Source organism: Taudactylus pleione, unplaced genomic scaffold (genome assembly GCF_031769625.1).
Source record: "Taudactylus pleione unplaced genomic scaffold, aTauple2 ptg000216l, whole genome shotgun sequence".
Classification (NCBI taxonomy): Eukaryota; Metazoa; Chordata; class Amphibia; order Anura; family Myobatrachidae; genus Taudactylus; species Taudactylus pleione.
This window is the reverse complement of record NW_028284618.1, coordinates 928,460-943,675: the sequence shown is the minus strand read 5'-3', so window position 1 is coordinate 943,675 and position 15,216 is coordinate 928,460. Positions and strand designations below refer to the sequence as shown.

The following is a 15,216-nucleotide window of genomic DNA, read 5'->3' as shown; positions in this document are numbered from 1 at the left end:
ATTGTTGTATTGAGGCCTGAAGCTCCATCCACCCTTTTGTTGATCTGGCCCTGCGGATGGATAAACAGTGGATGGGATGGCATTCAGGGATGCAGGGATATTCAGGACACACTGGCGGAATCTCGCATTAGCATAAGGAGAGCGCTCCAACTCACAATCAGGCCCTGTATGGGTATTTTACAGTCTGATGAAGATAAGTTCAAAAGCGTAATATGAAGCACATAAATGCATTGAAAATAGTTAAAAACAGTAAAGAGTATAACAAGCAAACGACAATGGGCAAAATTTTGTAACATGTTTTTTGCGGGTTTTATTTCTATAGAACAGATGTGATTCCTTTTGTTTTGCAATTATCAAACCTCTGTAATCCAGCAGAACACATATAGAGTATATTTAATTGGCAAACTTGTGGCACATTGTAGAAAGATGAATAAGCTCTAACATGGAATGCACAAAGCCTGTGTTAGCATTGTCAATTCCCTCTTGCTAAACTGGTAACAAGTTAACTGCTCTGAAATCCCTGTGTTTCTGCAGGTTTTATATATACAGGAGAAGTCGTGCATCGAATGCTCACAGCAACACAATATATTGCTCCCTTGATGGCAAATTTTGATCCAAGCGTCTCCAGAAATTCTACCGTCAGATACTTTGACAATGGTATGTAGAACGGAGTTTGTAAATTAATTAAGCAATTGGTTATGAAATTGATAATATTGAGGTCTTCATATCCTAACTTTGTTAATAGCTGTGCATCTCTTTTGATCTCTTTACAAAGACTGTATTTAGAAGTGACATTTGTACTGAACCAAATTAGACACTTACTTTCATTGCTTAACTTGAACTAGATCGATAATAGCTTATTGCTCATTGGTTGCTAAGTGTCATTGAAATTGTTGTTATCTTTAGTGTAATTTTTCTTTTGTTGTGTGTGTGTGAGTTTTCATAAATAGTTTTACAACGGTGGCTATGTCAGCGGTAATGCAGGTACTATACAGCGTGATGTCTGGATGAGTTCATATACTGTAATTGCATACATTAAACTTCCAACAGCAATCTTACAAGGGATTTTTCTCATGTGTTCTATCTCTACCTCGCTTGTTGGTGACATGGCTTTTGTTAGTTTTGTGCCTCTGTCAAGGGAATACTGACTGGTTTTGCATCTGACATTCCATACTTTGTGCGTCTAACTCACTTCTTGAACCCTCTCTATAAGGGTGCAGCTAATCTGCCAATAAAGTTTCTCACAGTCTCCGTGCCTTCCCTGTATCCTCCAGGTATACAGTAGGTCCTGGCTTCCTCAGCCTGCAGCCCCCGCTGCTTCAATGTCACACAGTCTGAGAGGTTTATGGTTCCCCCTTGCCTCCTGCAAGGTCCAGACACAGGCCTCCTGGCCCCCATGGCTGGCTCAGCTTCACTGGGCTCTCTGACTGCCACAGTCCCACATAGACTATTCCAGCAGCAGCCTGACTGGTCTGCCTTCTCACCAGCCCACACCTGAGCTCTCTCCACAAGGCAGCAATTAGGCATCTTCCCACAATGCTTTTCTACTCTGTGTGGGCGGATCTGTCCTGCCCCACACAGAATCAGCTGCTCACCAGTGTTATCTCTGGTGATACTGCCACACTCTCTATTTAAGAAAGTTGAGCCAAAGTCTATTTGGTACAACAACAAACCATGCATGGCAGATATGGAAATAACTAAACATAATGTACTGCACCATTCCTCAGATGAGAAGATTTTATCGTAGTGAATCCAGGATTTCTGTGTATATTCTTTAGTGACAAAGCAGGCATTATAACAGGCAATGGTTTACACTGCATTTTCACTTTTTACAAAAGACCTTCTTGTTCTTGACTGTCCTGCGGTGACTCAGTCTGTTAACAACTATTCATGTATTGTTCCCCTGGGGGATAAGCATTCAACAGGGTGGGTGCAGCCTGAAAAAAGTCAAGTCCTGAGTGTGGACGAGTGATACAGATCTTGTGCACATCGGAGGGTTGAATTGAGATTGTCATGCTCCGGACTATTAAAACCAGTTTCTTACCACTCCAGTACCTGTCCAGGCTAGTACTAAAGTCTACTCGTACTGTGCATCACTCCAGGATAGCACAGAGGTCCGCTTATGCTGCACATCACTCCCGGCTGGTGCTGAGGTCTGTCTGTGCTGCCCCTGTCCCATCTGCTCAGTGTCTTGTTACTGAGCATGGAGATGGCTCTCCGCAGTCCCTTGCTTACATCGTGTCTTCCCAGCATGATGGCACACAGGCTGCATGCCAGAGTCATAGGCAAATGCAGGGGGGGGTTCCGTCTGCCTGGAAACCCCCCTCCCCAGCACACACCATGACCACAACAGAAATAGTAAAATAATACAATGTTACTAGTGCTGCATGTTTTTCTTAGTATCACAAATTAAATGATTAGCAACACCTGTGGATCTTTTGAAATGTGTCAGCCAGTAATAAATATACCTGTGCACCAACTAGGAGATGTGGAAAACATGCACTGTTTGGGGTGTACTGCTATATACCATCAATAAGGTTAATTATTAATAATACACTATCCAGTACATAAGGTGACCAATATGTACATATATGTCCAGGGCAGAGCTCCCGGACGTGCTGCCATGCTCTGGAATGATGCCCACATCTGAAGAAAAACATTCTGCTCAGACAGGATGGACCTACTGCCGTATCTAATGGCATACTGTGATCGCTGGTCCTGTATATGATGGAATTATGCAACACAATATACTTTGTATGATGCATATCAAAGCTGGATAAGTGCTAATTATACCCTCTTCATGGACTGGCCACATTCACTCTAAAATCAAGCATTTGAAAACCCCCCTCTAGAAATGCTGCATTTGCCACTGAGAGTTCCCTCCTAAACAGCAGTATGGGAACAGCCATGTTGGTTTCTGTGACCTGACGCTCTTCCTCCACTCAGAGTGCTGCTCCCAGACCAGCTGATTGCAGCATCCAATCCCTGGGTATTCTCCCCTATATATTTAATTTGCTGACTGGCCTCTGTTGCCAGTACAACGTCGCTTCTTGCTGAAGTTACAGCTCAGTACTGAGCTCCCAGGTACTCTGTATCTGAATGGTCCCAGTCCATTATATCCAGTTCCTAGATCTGGTAAACATGTCTCCTATACCATCTTGCACACTAGTCTGGTATTAGCACTGAGACATTTTCTGACAGCCACCATCAGTTCCAAGCCGATCCCTCCAACCATCGGTCTCATCCGATGCTTACAACATTTGGACTCATATTAATTAGTTCTTCAATTCATCAACATCGGACTTTTATCAATTAAGTTCTTCAATTCATCAATATTAGTCTCAAACCGATCAAGTTCATCAATTCTTCAACATCGGTCTCAAACCGATCAAGTTAATCAATTGTTCAACATTGGATTAAAATCCATTTAGTTCTTTAATTCTTCAACATCAGTCTCAAACCGATCCAGCTCTCAATCTAGCATCATTGCTCCCAATCAGATTCTGCCCATTCATCCTATATTATATATCCAGTTCCATTCCAACCTGCTGTTCAATAAAGACATTCTATTCTCGCCCTCGCCTTCGGGCCCATCATCCACTGCTGTATCTCTACCTCCTCATATCATTACATGAGGAGGTCCTGGCTCAAGCCACCTAAGCTCCTTCACGTCTCTCTTAACTCCTCTTCAGCCTCCCAAGCCTGCTCCAACCCAAACCAACCCCCAGGCGTGACAGGGATTAGTAAAGTGATGTATGTTTGTGTAATTGTGTTTATTGCTTTATATGTAAGTAGCAGTGTGTTATATTGAATTCAGTAATAATGTAGGTATTGACAGAGCAGGACAACAGAAGGACATATTGCGAGAAAGATCAGACTTGCTGTTGCATTTAAAATAGATTGTAGGGACGAAAGTCTGTTTAGATGAACACCAGTAAGGAGATTATTGTGGGATATAGTTAGTGTCTTGGGTGAGACATGTGCGTATAAAGTTTGAAATTTGAGCATAGATGAGAATTTGGACAAATATTTGTTTGGCACAGTCCAGTATCTTTTGACAGTAGACGTAGATAGCTTTGTATGTGAGGAAGTCATTACGCTAATGACATTCTACTTTACCTTCTGTCTTCCTTCTGCCTCATTTTTGCGAATCTACTTTCTAAAGTGCCCCAAACACTGAACCAAAATCCATGTATTTGAGCATACATGTGTTAACAAGTGATCAAAATACTGTTTAGGGAAAACTGCCATTTTTTTTACCAGATATATTATTGAAATAGAAAGACAAAAGAATCAGGGAAACTATCTGGCCCAGGGTTTTACTGAAATTGCTGAAAATAGCAAGTGGTGAATGTAATTCTAAACAGATATGATTTTTTCTTTCTTCTGTCCAATCAAGCACATAAATGTTGAAAGAAAGGGTTCTATTTTTCCCACAAATGAACTAAGTGAATTGGATCAGGAGCTGGTGGCATGTATTAATAGGCATGTGCGCAGGGTGTGCGCCCGTACCCTGTTAAGTAGCATGAAACTCTGCCTTGAGCCCCACATCTCAGTTGGTTCTGACTCCTCCCCTCATCTCAACCAGCTCCCACGGAAGAGGCAGTCTCTTTTTGAATCCAAGATGACCAATGTGAAACCGCTCTATCTCTATCCAGTACTGTCCAGTTCAGTAGTTTATGTACCCTATGTCCCAGGGGCAGGTTTGGTAGTCAATGTCCAGTAGTGTGGTGGGGGGTTTGGTAGTCCATGTCCGTGGAAGGGGGGTGTTAGTCTATGTCCCATGAAGGAGAAGAGTATGTCAGTCTATGTCCCATGGGAAGGGGTTGCACACACCTTACCCACCACCTGGGCACATCTATGGATGCACTGTTTCCGGTATGTTGATTATCTTACTGGCTTCCATGTGTAATTCAATTATGAATATAAATAAGCAAATAAAGTAAAGAAGAAGCAACTACATTATATCTTAGAATATAAGAGTCTGAGCTTTTGGCACAAGGCTGAACAGCACTAGCTGAATCTTATACTTTGGCTATAGTCAAAGCTAAAAACTGAAGACACCAAACTTACCTTCTCATGTACATAATCCTATTCTTACCAGACTAACATTAGATTAGTAACTGTGACACTGCCCAAGTCCAGACTGGCCATGAGTCAGAAACCTGGGCACATTTCTATGGGAAAACTAGAACCTTAACTACAATTTAGTAGGAATAAGGACCTAATTAGGATTAGTAAGGCCAAGCCATGTTTCTTCTGATTCCTATATTTGACCCTATGTGAACCTACAGTAAAATCATACACTGTCCTCATACAATGAGCATCTTTACGCCATACGGTGTGAGACACCAGGCAAGACTGAGGTGCTCTGAGTTGAGTAACCTACCATATTTTACATCAAATTTTGTGTCTTAGTCACATCGCAGGCGCAGCAAAAAGTCCCTCACAGTATACCAGAGATGCTAGACTACAACTTTAGCTGCACAGTTATTGGTATAACACACAGACTGTACAGAGTCGCAGATGAAGCACAGTGGAACTTTGTGTGAGGAAAAGCTGTGGCTCCTCGTAGCCCTTTTTAGCTTTACACAGATTCGGACTCAGACAAACGTACAAATGCCGCCAGCCCCAGTGGTCAGTGTACGATAGCAACACAGTTTTGTCGATTTTGGTTGCTTTATTTATGTCAATAAGATGCACATCTTAAACAAAAAAGACTCTTGGCACGGCCGAATTGCACCTAACCTGGTGAGTCAAGAGGGACTATTTGTTGCAACTTGAGCTACACATTTATATACAGTATCCCAATGTTAGTCTACAAAGGATGGGCTACACATATGACGTGTTGGCGATGGATGTCATTGAGCTTTGTTTATAATAAGGATTTCATTTCTTTTTTCATATGAAATACTGTGACATGTACATTATTACAAATTGTTGCTTTATAGGATTATGTACCCCACATGTAACTAAACCTACAGTGGTGAGCAAATTAATTGGTACAAAGAATGTTTTGTGGTTTTAAATATGGGGGAAGATTAAAGGGGATCGGTATGAAATACAGACAGTGGGGATCCTGGCGGTCAGAATCCCGACACCGGGATCCCAACAGAATTAACATACCGCCACTTGTTGGTCGGTATGCTAACCCTTCCCCTCTCCCTACCCTTACCCCTAACCCTCCCTCTTTGGTGCCTAACCCTAACCTCCCCCTAGTGCCTAAGCCTAACCTCCCCCTCCCCGCACCCTGAACCTAACCTTCCCCTATTATTGTATAACCCTAACCTTGCCCCTAGTGCCTAACCCTAACCCCTAAACCTAACCCTCCCCCTCACCCTGCTACTTACCTTTGGCTTCCTGGTGGACAGGATGCTGGTGCCAGCGTCGGTATTCTGGCGCCAGTAATGTAAGTGTCGGCATCCTGAGCTCCGGGATGCCGAACACATCCCGATTAAAGCATACATCATTGTTTGGGATTTTCTTGACACAGTCAATTTAGCATTTGAAGCCTGCTTAAAACTCACAGTGAAGCCAGAAAACTGTTATTTGTAAAGAATAAAATGAGCAAGGACTTACAAAGCGACTTAGCAGCTGCTGGTGTACTGACTAATTCCTCAAAAGTGCAGTGCAGACAGTGTCTTAGCTAGCCGATACTGCTCCCTGCTGCGGCCACACCCCCTGACCGGATGATGCCATGACATCTTGCCGAGGGGGTGGGGTAAGTAAAGCGCTATCCAGAGTATCCTGAAGATGCTCTGGGAGGCTGTACAGGTTGCAGTGTGCATGTGTGGGGCGTCCAGAGTCCTGCATTCTGTGCGACGGCAATGCTTGCACACCCATATTTACGGCCCTGAGTGCAGACTAGTAGTGGGAAGAACTGTAAGAAGAATGGAAAAAAACAAGAGTGCTTAGAATAATATGTAAACCATTCTATGTATTTTTAATAAACAAAAATAAAACACTTCCCCAATGAATTTGCACACCACTGTACTTATAGGATTATGTAATGTATAAATAACCATGCAATATATACCTATGTATAGGGCTGTTTAACACATTGGTGACCATATATAGTGTATGTTGTTTATATTTAGTTTTATTTTCCAGGCACTGCACTTGTGGTTCAATGGGACCATGTTCACCTGCAAGATAATTACAGTCTTGGGAGTTTCACTTTTCAAGCTACTTTAATCAATGACGGCCGCATAGTGTTTGGATACAAGGAAGTAAGTGCAATCAAAATTAAATTCATTTTTATTTACAGCTACAGCAGAGTCAAATATGTCCTACCTACCAACATCAATTTTCAGACCAATTTTTAATTACTATAAAACTAATTCTACCTAGTTTTAATCTTTAATCGTCTGTTCTTAATTTATTTAACGTACAATTATTGACAAGGATAATCACAAAGGATACAGATGCTTTTATAGTTAGAAACATGTTAACTTTTTTTTTAATTTATATCACAAACGCTGGTTTACAGTAGGTTTTTGTCAGGTGCTTGCAAGCCGGCCTCTTGGGACTATTATTAAAGCAATGTGCAAGGTATCTATAGTAGCAACAGGTGATTAACAACCAACAGTATCTGTATCTGGAAACTTTTTTTTCTCTCTTTTTTAACTTTTTATTTTGGCAGGACATAAGCATGACTTGGAAACATTATGGAACACATCAAGTACATGGCCAAAGTTTGTAACAAAAGCATACAAAGACACAAACAGATAGGCAATAATAATGCAGATGAAAGTCATAGGGGAAAGGTAAAGGGGTGGAGTGAACGGTGGGGAGGAAGAGGGGCAAAGCTAGCAAGGAGCGTATTACAGGTGAAAATGTGCGTGGTAGGGACCTTCGCTTTATCGAATTGAGAATAATAACTATTACAGGGGAATGGTGGGAGCATGAAAGGGGCCATAAGCATCTTTCTTTCCAACACTGTGGAGAAGAGGTTGGGTCTATCATGTAAATAATAAGTAATCTTGTTGACGTGCCAGATGCGTGGTACTTGACCGCTGAGATAGAGGGTGGTCCTGACCATTATCTGTGAACATTTCCTAAACCAGACCTGTTATGTTATACTGTGTTATAATTTTTTCATATGAATCAATTTGTAACATTTCACATAGTTCATTTTTACTTCTGTTAAAAATCTTTAATAATAATATAAATGTTCCTATCAGTCACTACAGATTTATTGCATTGAAGTGGAAGAGAACCCTAACCCTTACCTTACGAGAGACACTTGTCCTTACTCACGCAAGGCATACAGGACTATTTCAGCATTTTCTTTATTAAGAATTGCCTTAATGGAAACTGTATAATACTGGGAATTTTATACTCCATTTGTCTATTTATGGAAAGGTGCGTACACAGTAGACAATATTTTGCATGATTTGCCAGATTTCGACGCATCGGAACGACAAATCGTGTAAAATATGTCGAAATCGTGAGTGTCCAAATCGTGATTGGACAGTTTATGCAAGACATCGTTTGTCTAGAAGTGCAAGGGAGTTGCTGGGGGAGTTCAAGGGAATCATTGACGGCACTGTATGTTTTGCAGGTCGTCTAGTGTGTAGGCACCTTAAGTGTAATACTTAAGCAGGTAACAGAGATGGAAAAATAAAGTCTACTCAAGGATATGTACTCTACATAGTCTAAAAGTAGCTCCATTCCTGCTGGGGCACATGGGTTTTTTTTTTGGGAAAAAATAACAGGCCATTTGCAAAGATGGGAGGGTAGAAGGAGTGGGCAGAGAGTAGATTTTCCCAGCAAAGCACAGTTTGTGGAACAGAGATAAAGTATTTTTCCTTTTAAGGTTGAGATTATGTCAGTGAGATAAATGATTGGAGAAGTTGCTTTAATAGGAACATTCCTTGTGGAGCAGACGGGATCTTGGCCATTCCATTCCAGGGCAATTCATAGGCAAACGCAGGGGGGGGGTTCCATCTGCCTGGAAACCCCCCTCTCAAGCCCACACCATGACCACAATAGAAATAGTAATGTAATAGAATTTTACTAGTGCTGCATGTCCTTCACAGTATCACAAATTAAATAATTAGCATAGCCTGTGGATCTTTTAACATGTATCAGTCAGTAATAAATAACCTGTGCACCAGCTAGGAGATCTGGAAAACATTCACTGTTAGGGATGTGCTGCTATAGAGCCCAATATGTACATATATGTCCAGGGCAGTGATAGGTTATTCTGCTGCTCCCCCAGACTCCCAGACTTGCTCCCATGCTCTGGAATGGTGCTCACATCTAAAATAAATACATTCAGCTCAGGCAGGATGGCACTACTGCCGCATATAATGGCTTACTGTGACTGCTGGTCCTGTATATGCTGGAATTATGACACAATATACTTTGTATGACGCATATTAAAGCTGGTTAAGTGATAATTATACCCTATTAATGGACTGGCCACACTCAAGCATTTGGAAACCCCCCTCTAGAAATCCAGCGTTTGCCACTGCAATTCTTCATGTTTATCCTCCTATTCACATGCCTAGGCATTCCCAGACTGAGAGTGTAGACATGCACCTTGATGTCCACAGGGAGGACCTTCCAGGCGCATTGGTACATAGCCATGGTGCAGGGGTGGCCAACCCTGGTCCTCGAGAGCTGCCTACAGTGGATGTTTTCCAGGTCTTCTCACAGAATCACAAGTTAAATAATTAGCTACACCTGCGGATCTTTTCAAATGTGTTAGCGAGTAATGAATACACCTGTGCACCAGCTAGGTGGTCTGGAAAACGTGAACTGTTAGTAGCCCTCGAGGACCGAGGTTAGCTACCTCTGCCATAGGGTTTTGTATTGTGCATTCTGCTTTAAGTAAAAAGTCTTGTTATTCTGCTAGTTAATATATAAGGAGGGAAGCATATTTGCTGATCTAATGTCATTGTCATCCAGCCCAGATAATTCTCTTTGCAGTGCTTTGATTTTCTTTAGAATGTGCATTTTCCTTAATAAGTCACAACTGAGAGGTTTTGCAATTTAAACTTCTTGTGTGCTCAGCTAGGGATAATACGGCTCCAATAGAACATATCGTCATTTCTGATTTATCCCCCTAAAATGTGAACGTAAGGTCATTTGTTTCCATGTCTACGAGTGTTTCTTCATTTAGATAGCTTAGTGAAATGACTTTGTCTTTACTTCGTGCTTATTTGCATGATCTGCCTTTAGGCAACAATTTGTTATGGAGTAAATGAAGATGAGACCTATATATCTGATTATGAGCAGTTGACAAACGATCACCCTCCCAAGGACATTGTTATGCTCTCTGCTCAGGTGCCTCTTGTGAGCGTGGGGCTTCACCGCATAAGCTCTGCACTCGCGCCTGCTCAGGATAGCAGAGTATGGGTGGGATGTACTAACCTTGCGGAGTACTTCCCACCAGTCACCGCATCCCTACTGATCGCATATGTATTAACATCTGCGATCAGTACCGCAAAGGACAGCTCTTCCGATAAGAGCTGTCCTATGCAATCAGTGCTGCTCCCTGGACTTCCGGGTTTATGACCCGAGAGTCCATCTGCGCATGCGCAGAGTGACGCGGCGGCCGCGGGGCATGCTGGGAAGGATCCAATTGGATCTCTCATACCAACGCAATGCGGTAGAAGCCCATAGGCTTCTATCAGTGCCATAACTAGACTTTTTGGTGCCCTGTGCCAGAGAGAGCATTGCCCCCCCCCCATTTTTTAAATAGGGACATAACAGTGCACTTGAAAAAGGGCCATGGATTAATGGGGAAGGGCCAGGGAAGAGATAGTGGAGGTCAGGAGATGCTGGGGATAAAAGAAGAGGAAGTTACAAGTGAGAATCATAATAAACAGGAAAATTTACAGGCCCAAACAGCGCCCCCTTTCCTTTGCCATTTGCTTACACATACATACTTTCCAACAATAGAGGTCTCCTAGCAGGACAGGGGGCGAGGCTGCGACACAGAGGAGGTGTGGTCACATCGGTGGCTGTTTACAAATTTTAACGCTGTGAAGACACCTGCCTCCACAGCACCTCCTTACAACCCCACCTGCCCACATAGTCTTAAAAAATTGGGACTGACTGATCACAGTTGCGAGATATGCATCGGTATGATTTACCGGCAGATGGGATGCTGGCGGTCAGACCGACAGTGGCATCCTGATTTTGCAAATCCCCCTCTCCCTCCATAACCCGAACCCCCCCCGATGGTGCCTAGCCCTAAGGTACCTAGCAGTTGAGATGCCGATGTAGGTATCTTGATCCCTTCGGGATTCCGGCATTGGTATACTGATGCCCGGCATCCCATCGGCCGGCATGCTGACTGGATCCCCTTTACGCAGAGATCAGCACATGACAGCACAAAACAGCATTTGCTTTTTTGACTTTTTGTGAATGTCCCTTGACTCTTTGTGTTTCTGAAGCAATAGTAACACTTATAAGGTCATGTACTGTACAAATGCAAAAATTGAGTGCAGTATATAATGCTAGCTTGTAGAAGCATTCACCAAAGAGCCTTGGCCAAAGCTATAGTCGGACTTAGTGCTTGTTAAACAGGGTCAATCCCTATCTCCAGGGAAAACAGCCCATTTTCACTAGAGAAAGGAGTTGGCTCCCTTTCATAAATAGGGGCCCATGTGCCAATTGTTATGGGACATTGAGGCTGAGGTAAAGAGACAAAAAACCATGATGAAAATGAATATGTCAATTTTTTGTAAAATCTTTATACAAAATAGCAATCTCATATATGTTTATTAAGGATTTCTCTAAAAATACATTTTAAATGATAAAATTCACTTTCCTCATGTAAATTTCACCTCACAGACGGCACCCATAGCATATTAGGGTCACAGTTATATATTCTTTTATGTGGAAAATTATCTTTTTATATCAGATTTATACCACAAACAGCGTTTACCTTTACACAGACTTGTTACAAACTACTCTGGCAGAACATTTCAATGTTTTCTTAAGAGACCTATCACTGGTATATCTGTTCAAGTGGAAACTGCAGAATCTACAGGCACAATCAATGGACTGGGTACAGAAGTATAATACGTTCAATAAGGGAATTCATTAAATGCTGAATATTTGATAACTATTTACTTAAAGAGCCCCAGTAAAGCAGTAACAATAAAAAGTGCCAATGTGAAGATTACTTAAACCACTTTTCAAATGTACCGACTTTATTCTCATTAAGGGACATAATCGTAATTTGCAAATTGCGCTCACCGCCTCCTGCGAGCATCCCACAGAATGACTGACACCTGTATTTACGAACCTTGTGCTGTTATATTCAGGATGGCCACCTTGTGCCATGAGTACATTCATCATGAGAACAGATGATTGATGCTCCAAACAGCCGCTAAATTATGCATCTTCATATGCACTTAATTTTGTTTTGCAGGCCGGGATAGTTAGATGAATGGTAATGGTTGACATTTGCGGACATATTCAGATGGTTTTCATTTTGCAGGATGCCCAGGTTTTTTTAGCTGTACAAAAGATCCTAATACAAATGACCTCAGTAGAAGAAAACAGAATTTTTCATGCAATTTTTAGTCCCTTACAAACTAAACTGACAGAAGGCGCTGTTTTCTCGACCATGAAAATGCGCCCACCTCTGCTTAGATGATTTTGACTTGTCATACATAGCAAAACAGCTGAAATTAACACCCTTGCAAGTTACAAAAATGATGTAATTGAGAATAAAAACATTTTCAGGTTTCAACCTATCAACTCTTTATCAGTAGAATGGATGTAACACACAGTAAACATGTCCAGGCTATACAGATGTGTCTACATACATCTAGCCTCCTTGCGCTTTACACAGCCCTTCTAGTTGCGCCTTGACGTGGCGTAACCTGATAGTGCTGACCGTCTTTTTGTGCCACTTTCCCCTTCAAATGTATATTATTTGCAAACTGATCCAAATGGGACACACAAGCAGCTTCAGCTGATTAAAATGATATGCGCCATGCCTATATTCTGTGTGTGACCGGGTGTATCTGCATCTGTATTTTATGTGTTTTGATATACGGTATTCCTATGGATTAGACCAGGGGTGGGGAACCTTTTTTCTGCCGAGGGCCATTTTAATATATATAACATTATTTGCTGCCCCGATGCAGGCCACACCCCCTCCGTGTGACGTCACACGGGCGCAGGGCCACAATCGCCGGCAATTACAGCAATGCCTGGGAGTTGTTAGGGCAGCGGTGTGACCATCTGAAGCGTCCTAAGGATGCTCCAGCTGGAACTGCTGCATAGATTCTGGCTGCAGTGTGCCATTCTAGGCACCCTGCCAGCCAGATGAGGCTAGCAAAAAAAAGCTCAGAGAGCCAGACCAAATGATTCCAAGAGCCTTATACGGCCCCCGGGCCTGAAGTTCCCCATCCCTGGAGTAGACTAAATACTACTGATTTGCTTATATAAACAAACTAAACTGGAGACAATTGGAGATTAAAGTAATACATTGTTTTAGAGACTGGATACAAACAACATAATTTAAATTTTTTTACAAGATATCACAGAGCCTTTTGAGCTGAGCTGTGAGGACTTAATGAATGTCTGGAATAAGCAGTCCTTCTGTTTACAATATATTATCTTTTCAGTAGGGAAACCGTTTTGTTAATTAATTTATATGTGAATATATGTTTTATTTTATTGCATTTTATTGATTTTTTACACTAATGGATGTAGTATATACTAATTAAATGTGCTAAAATTTACAGGGCCTTGAACTGCTTGCAGATATAACACATAACATAGGCATTGCGCATATCATTTTAATCAGCAGAAGCTGCTTGTGCATCACTTTGAAAATAAGACGCATTTGAAGGGAAATAGTTGCACGAAAAGACGCTCAGCGCTACCGAGTCGCACTGTGCTCACGCATTATGTGTAACATGTAGCGCATGGAGGTTAGATGTATGTGGACACATCTGTAGCTCCATGTTGTTTAGTTTTGTAGGGGTTTTCATTACACTCATTGCCATAAGCATGGGCATAGAATTTTTGGAAGCTCTCAATACATGCGTTGCCCTTGAGGACATCTATTATACTCTTTGGTACATTCTGTGCAGAAGGCGCGAGTGCCAAACATCAGTTGCCAATGAGATAATTGTACGATGCCATCGCTGTAAGGTGCAGGCTGCTATAATAGGTGAAGCGTTTTCATCTTAAACATTCATACTTTGGAAGTATAAATCAAACGCATAATACGGCCCTTTATATGTGGTATTATGCCGCATTTTGTCCATGGAAACAGTTGGAAATACTGCCACCTGAATTAAATCTTCTAATTAATCAGGATTACTTATTTTCTAAATTACAACAGATGTTCCTTTATCTAAACCTTGGCCTAACTACCCAGACTGCATTTTGCATTCTAGTTTCTTTGTACACAGATGGAAGGTTTTATCCTCATAAACTCTGCATTGTCCATGGAACAATTGCAATACAGGGAATTTATCCTTTTTAGGCCGAACTTGGCATTCCGTTCCACCTTACCTGGCAGGGCTGATGGAGTTTGTTTGGTTGCTCCTGTGTGGGTTTCTGGCTTTCCTTCTGTGTATTTCAATGTGGATGCTTGAAATCCCAACATACATCTGAAAGAAACCAACCGGCATTGTTAAATCTCAGAACAGGCTTCCCAGTTGATCTCAGTAGTAGCTCATTTACTTATCTGTGCGAGGAAAGCATTGATATTTTCAGTAACCTTCACGCATAGTTGGTTGCCTTTTCAAATTTAAATCAAAAGTGATATCTTAAAATTAAATATAATCACCAGAGTATTATTGTGTGATTCTGATGCATATGCATAGGTTAACTTAAAAAGCAACACTAAATTCTAATATAACTAAAAAGCTTTAATGAGGGGGATCTTAAATATATGAAAGGCTTTGTTTTTGTTTATTGCGTGCTGTTTTTTTGTTGTTTTGGAGTCTATTTAACAATATGCAGCAATAGTAAAGATTTTCTATAGCTGAAAAGCTTCTTTTGTCGTAATGTACCATTAAAACTAGGAAAGCTATGCTGGCTGCCCGCATTAAGGGGCTGATTCAGAGCCGGACGCTCTGACAAGAGCACTTGCTCTGAATCAGGGCCCTCCTACCTAATATTGGAGCGGCCTCCTGGCCGCTCGCATAGCTGTGGGTGACCACCCACAGCTTATGCGAGCGGCCAAAAAGATGGTCACGATGGTCAAGACCATCGCGACCATCGGGCTTG

General features: G+C 41.8%; 1 protein-coding gene across 1 annotated transcript in view; it reads left to right on the top strand.

Annotated features, from left to right (window-relative positions):
- PLXDC2 (plexin domain containing 2) overlaps nucleotides 1–15,216 on the top strand; it is a 664,573-nt gene that overhangs the window by 494,444 nt on the left and 154,913 nt on the right. Inside the window, exons 5-6 of the mRNA XM_088478640.1 lie at nucleotides 535–657; nucleotides 7,111–7,229. Coding sequence (XP_088334766.1) covers nucleotides 535–657; nucleotides 7,111–7,229 — 242 coding nt within the window. The remainder of the gene's footprint in view (nucleotides 1–534; nucleotides 658–7,110; nucleotides 7,230–15,216) is intronic.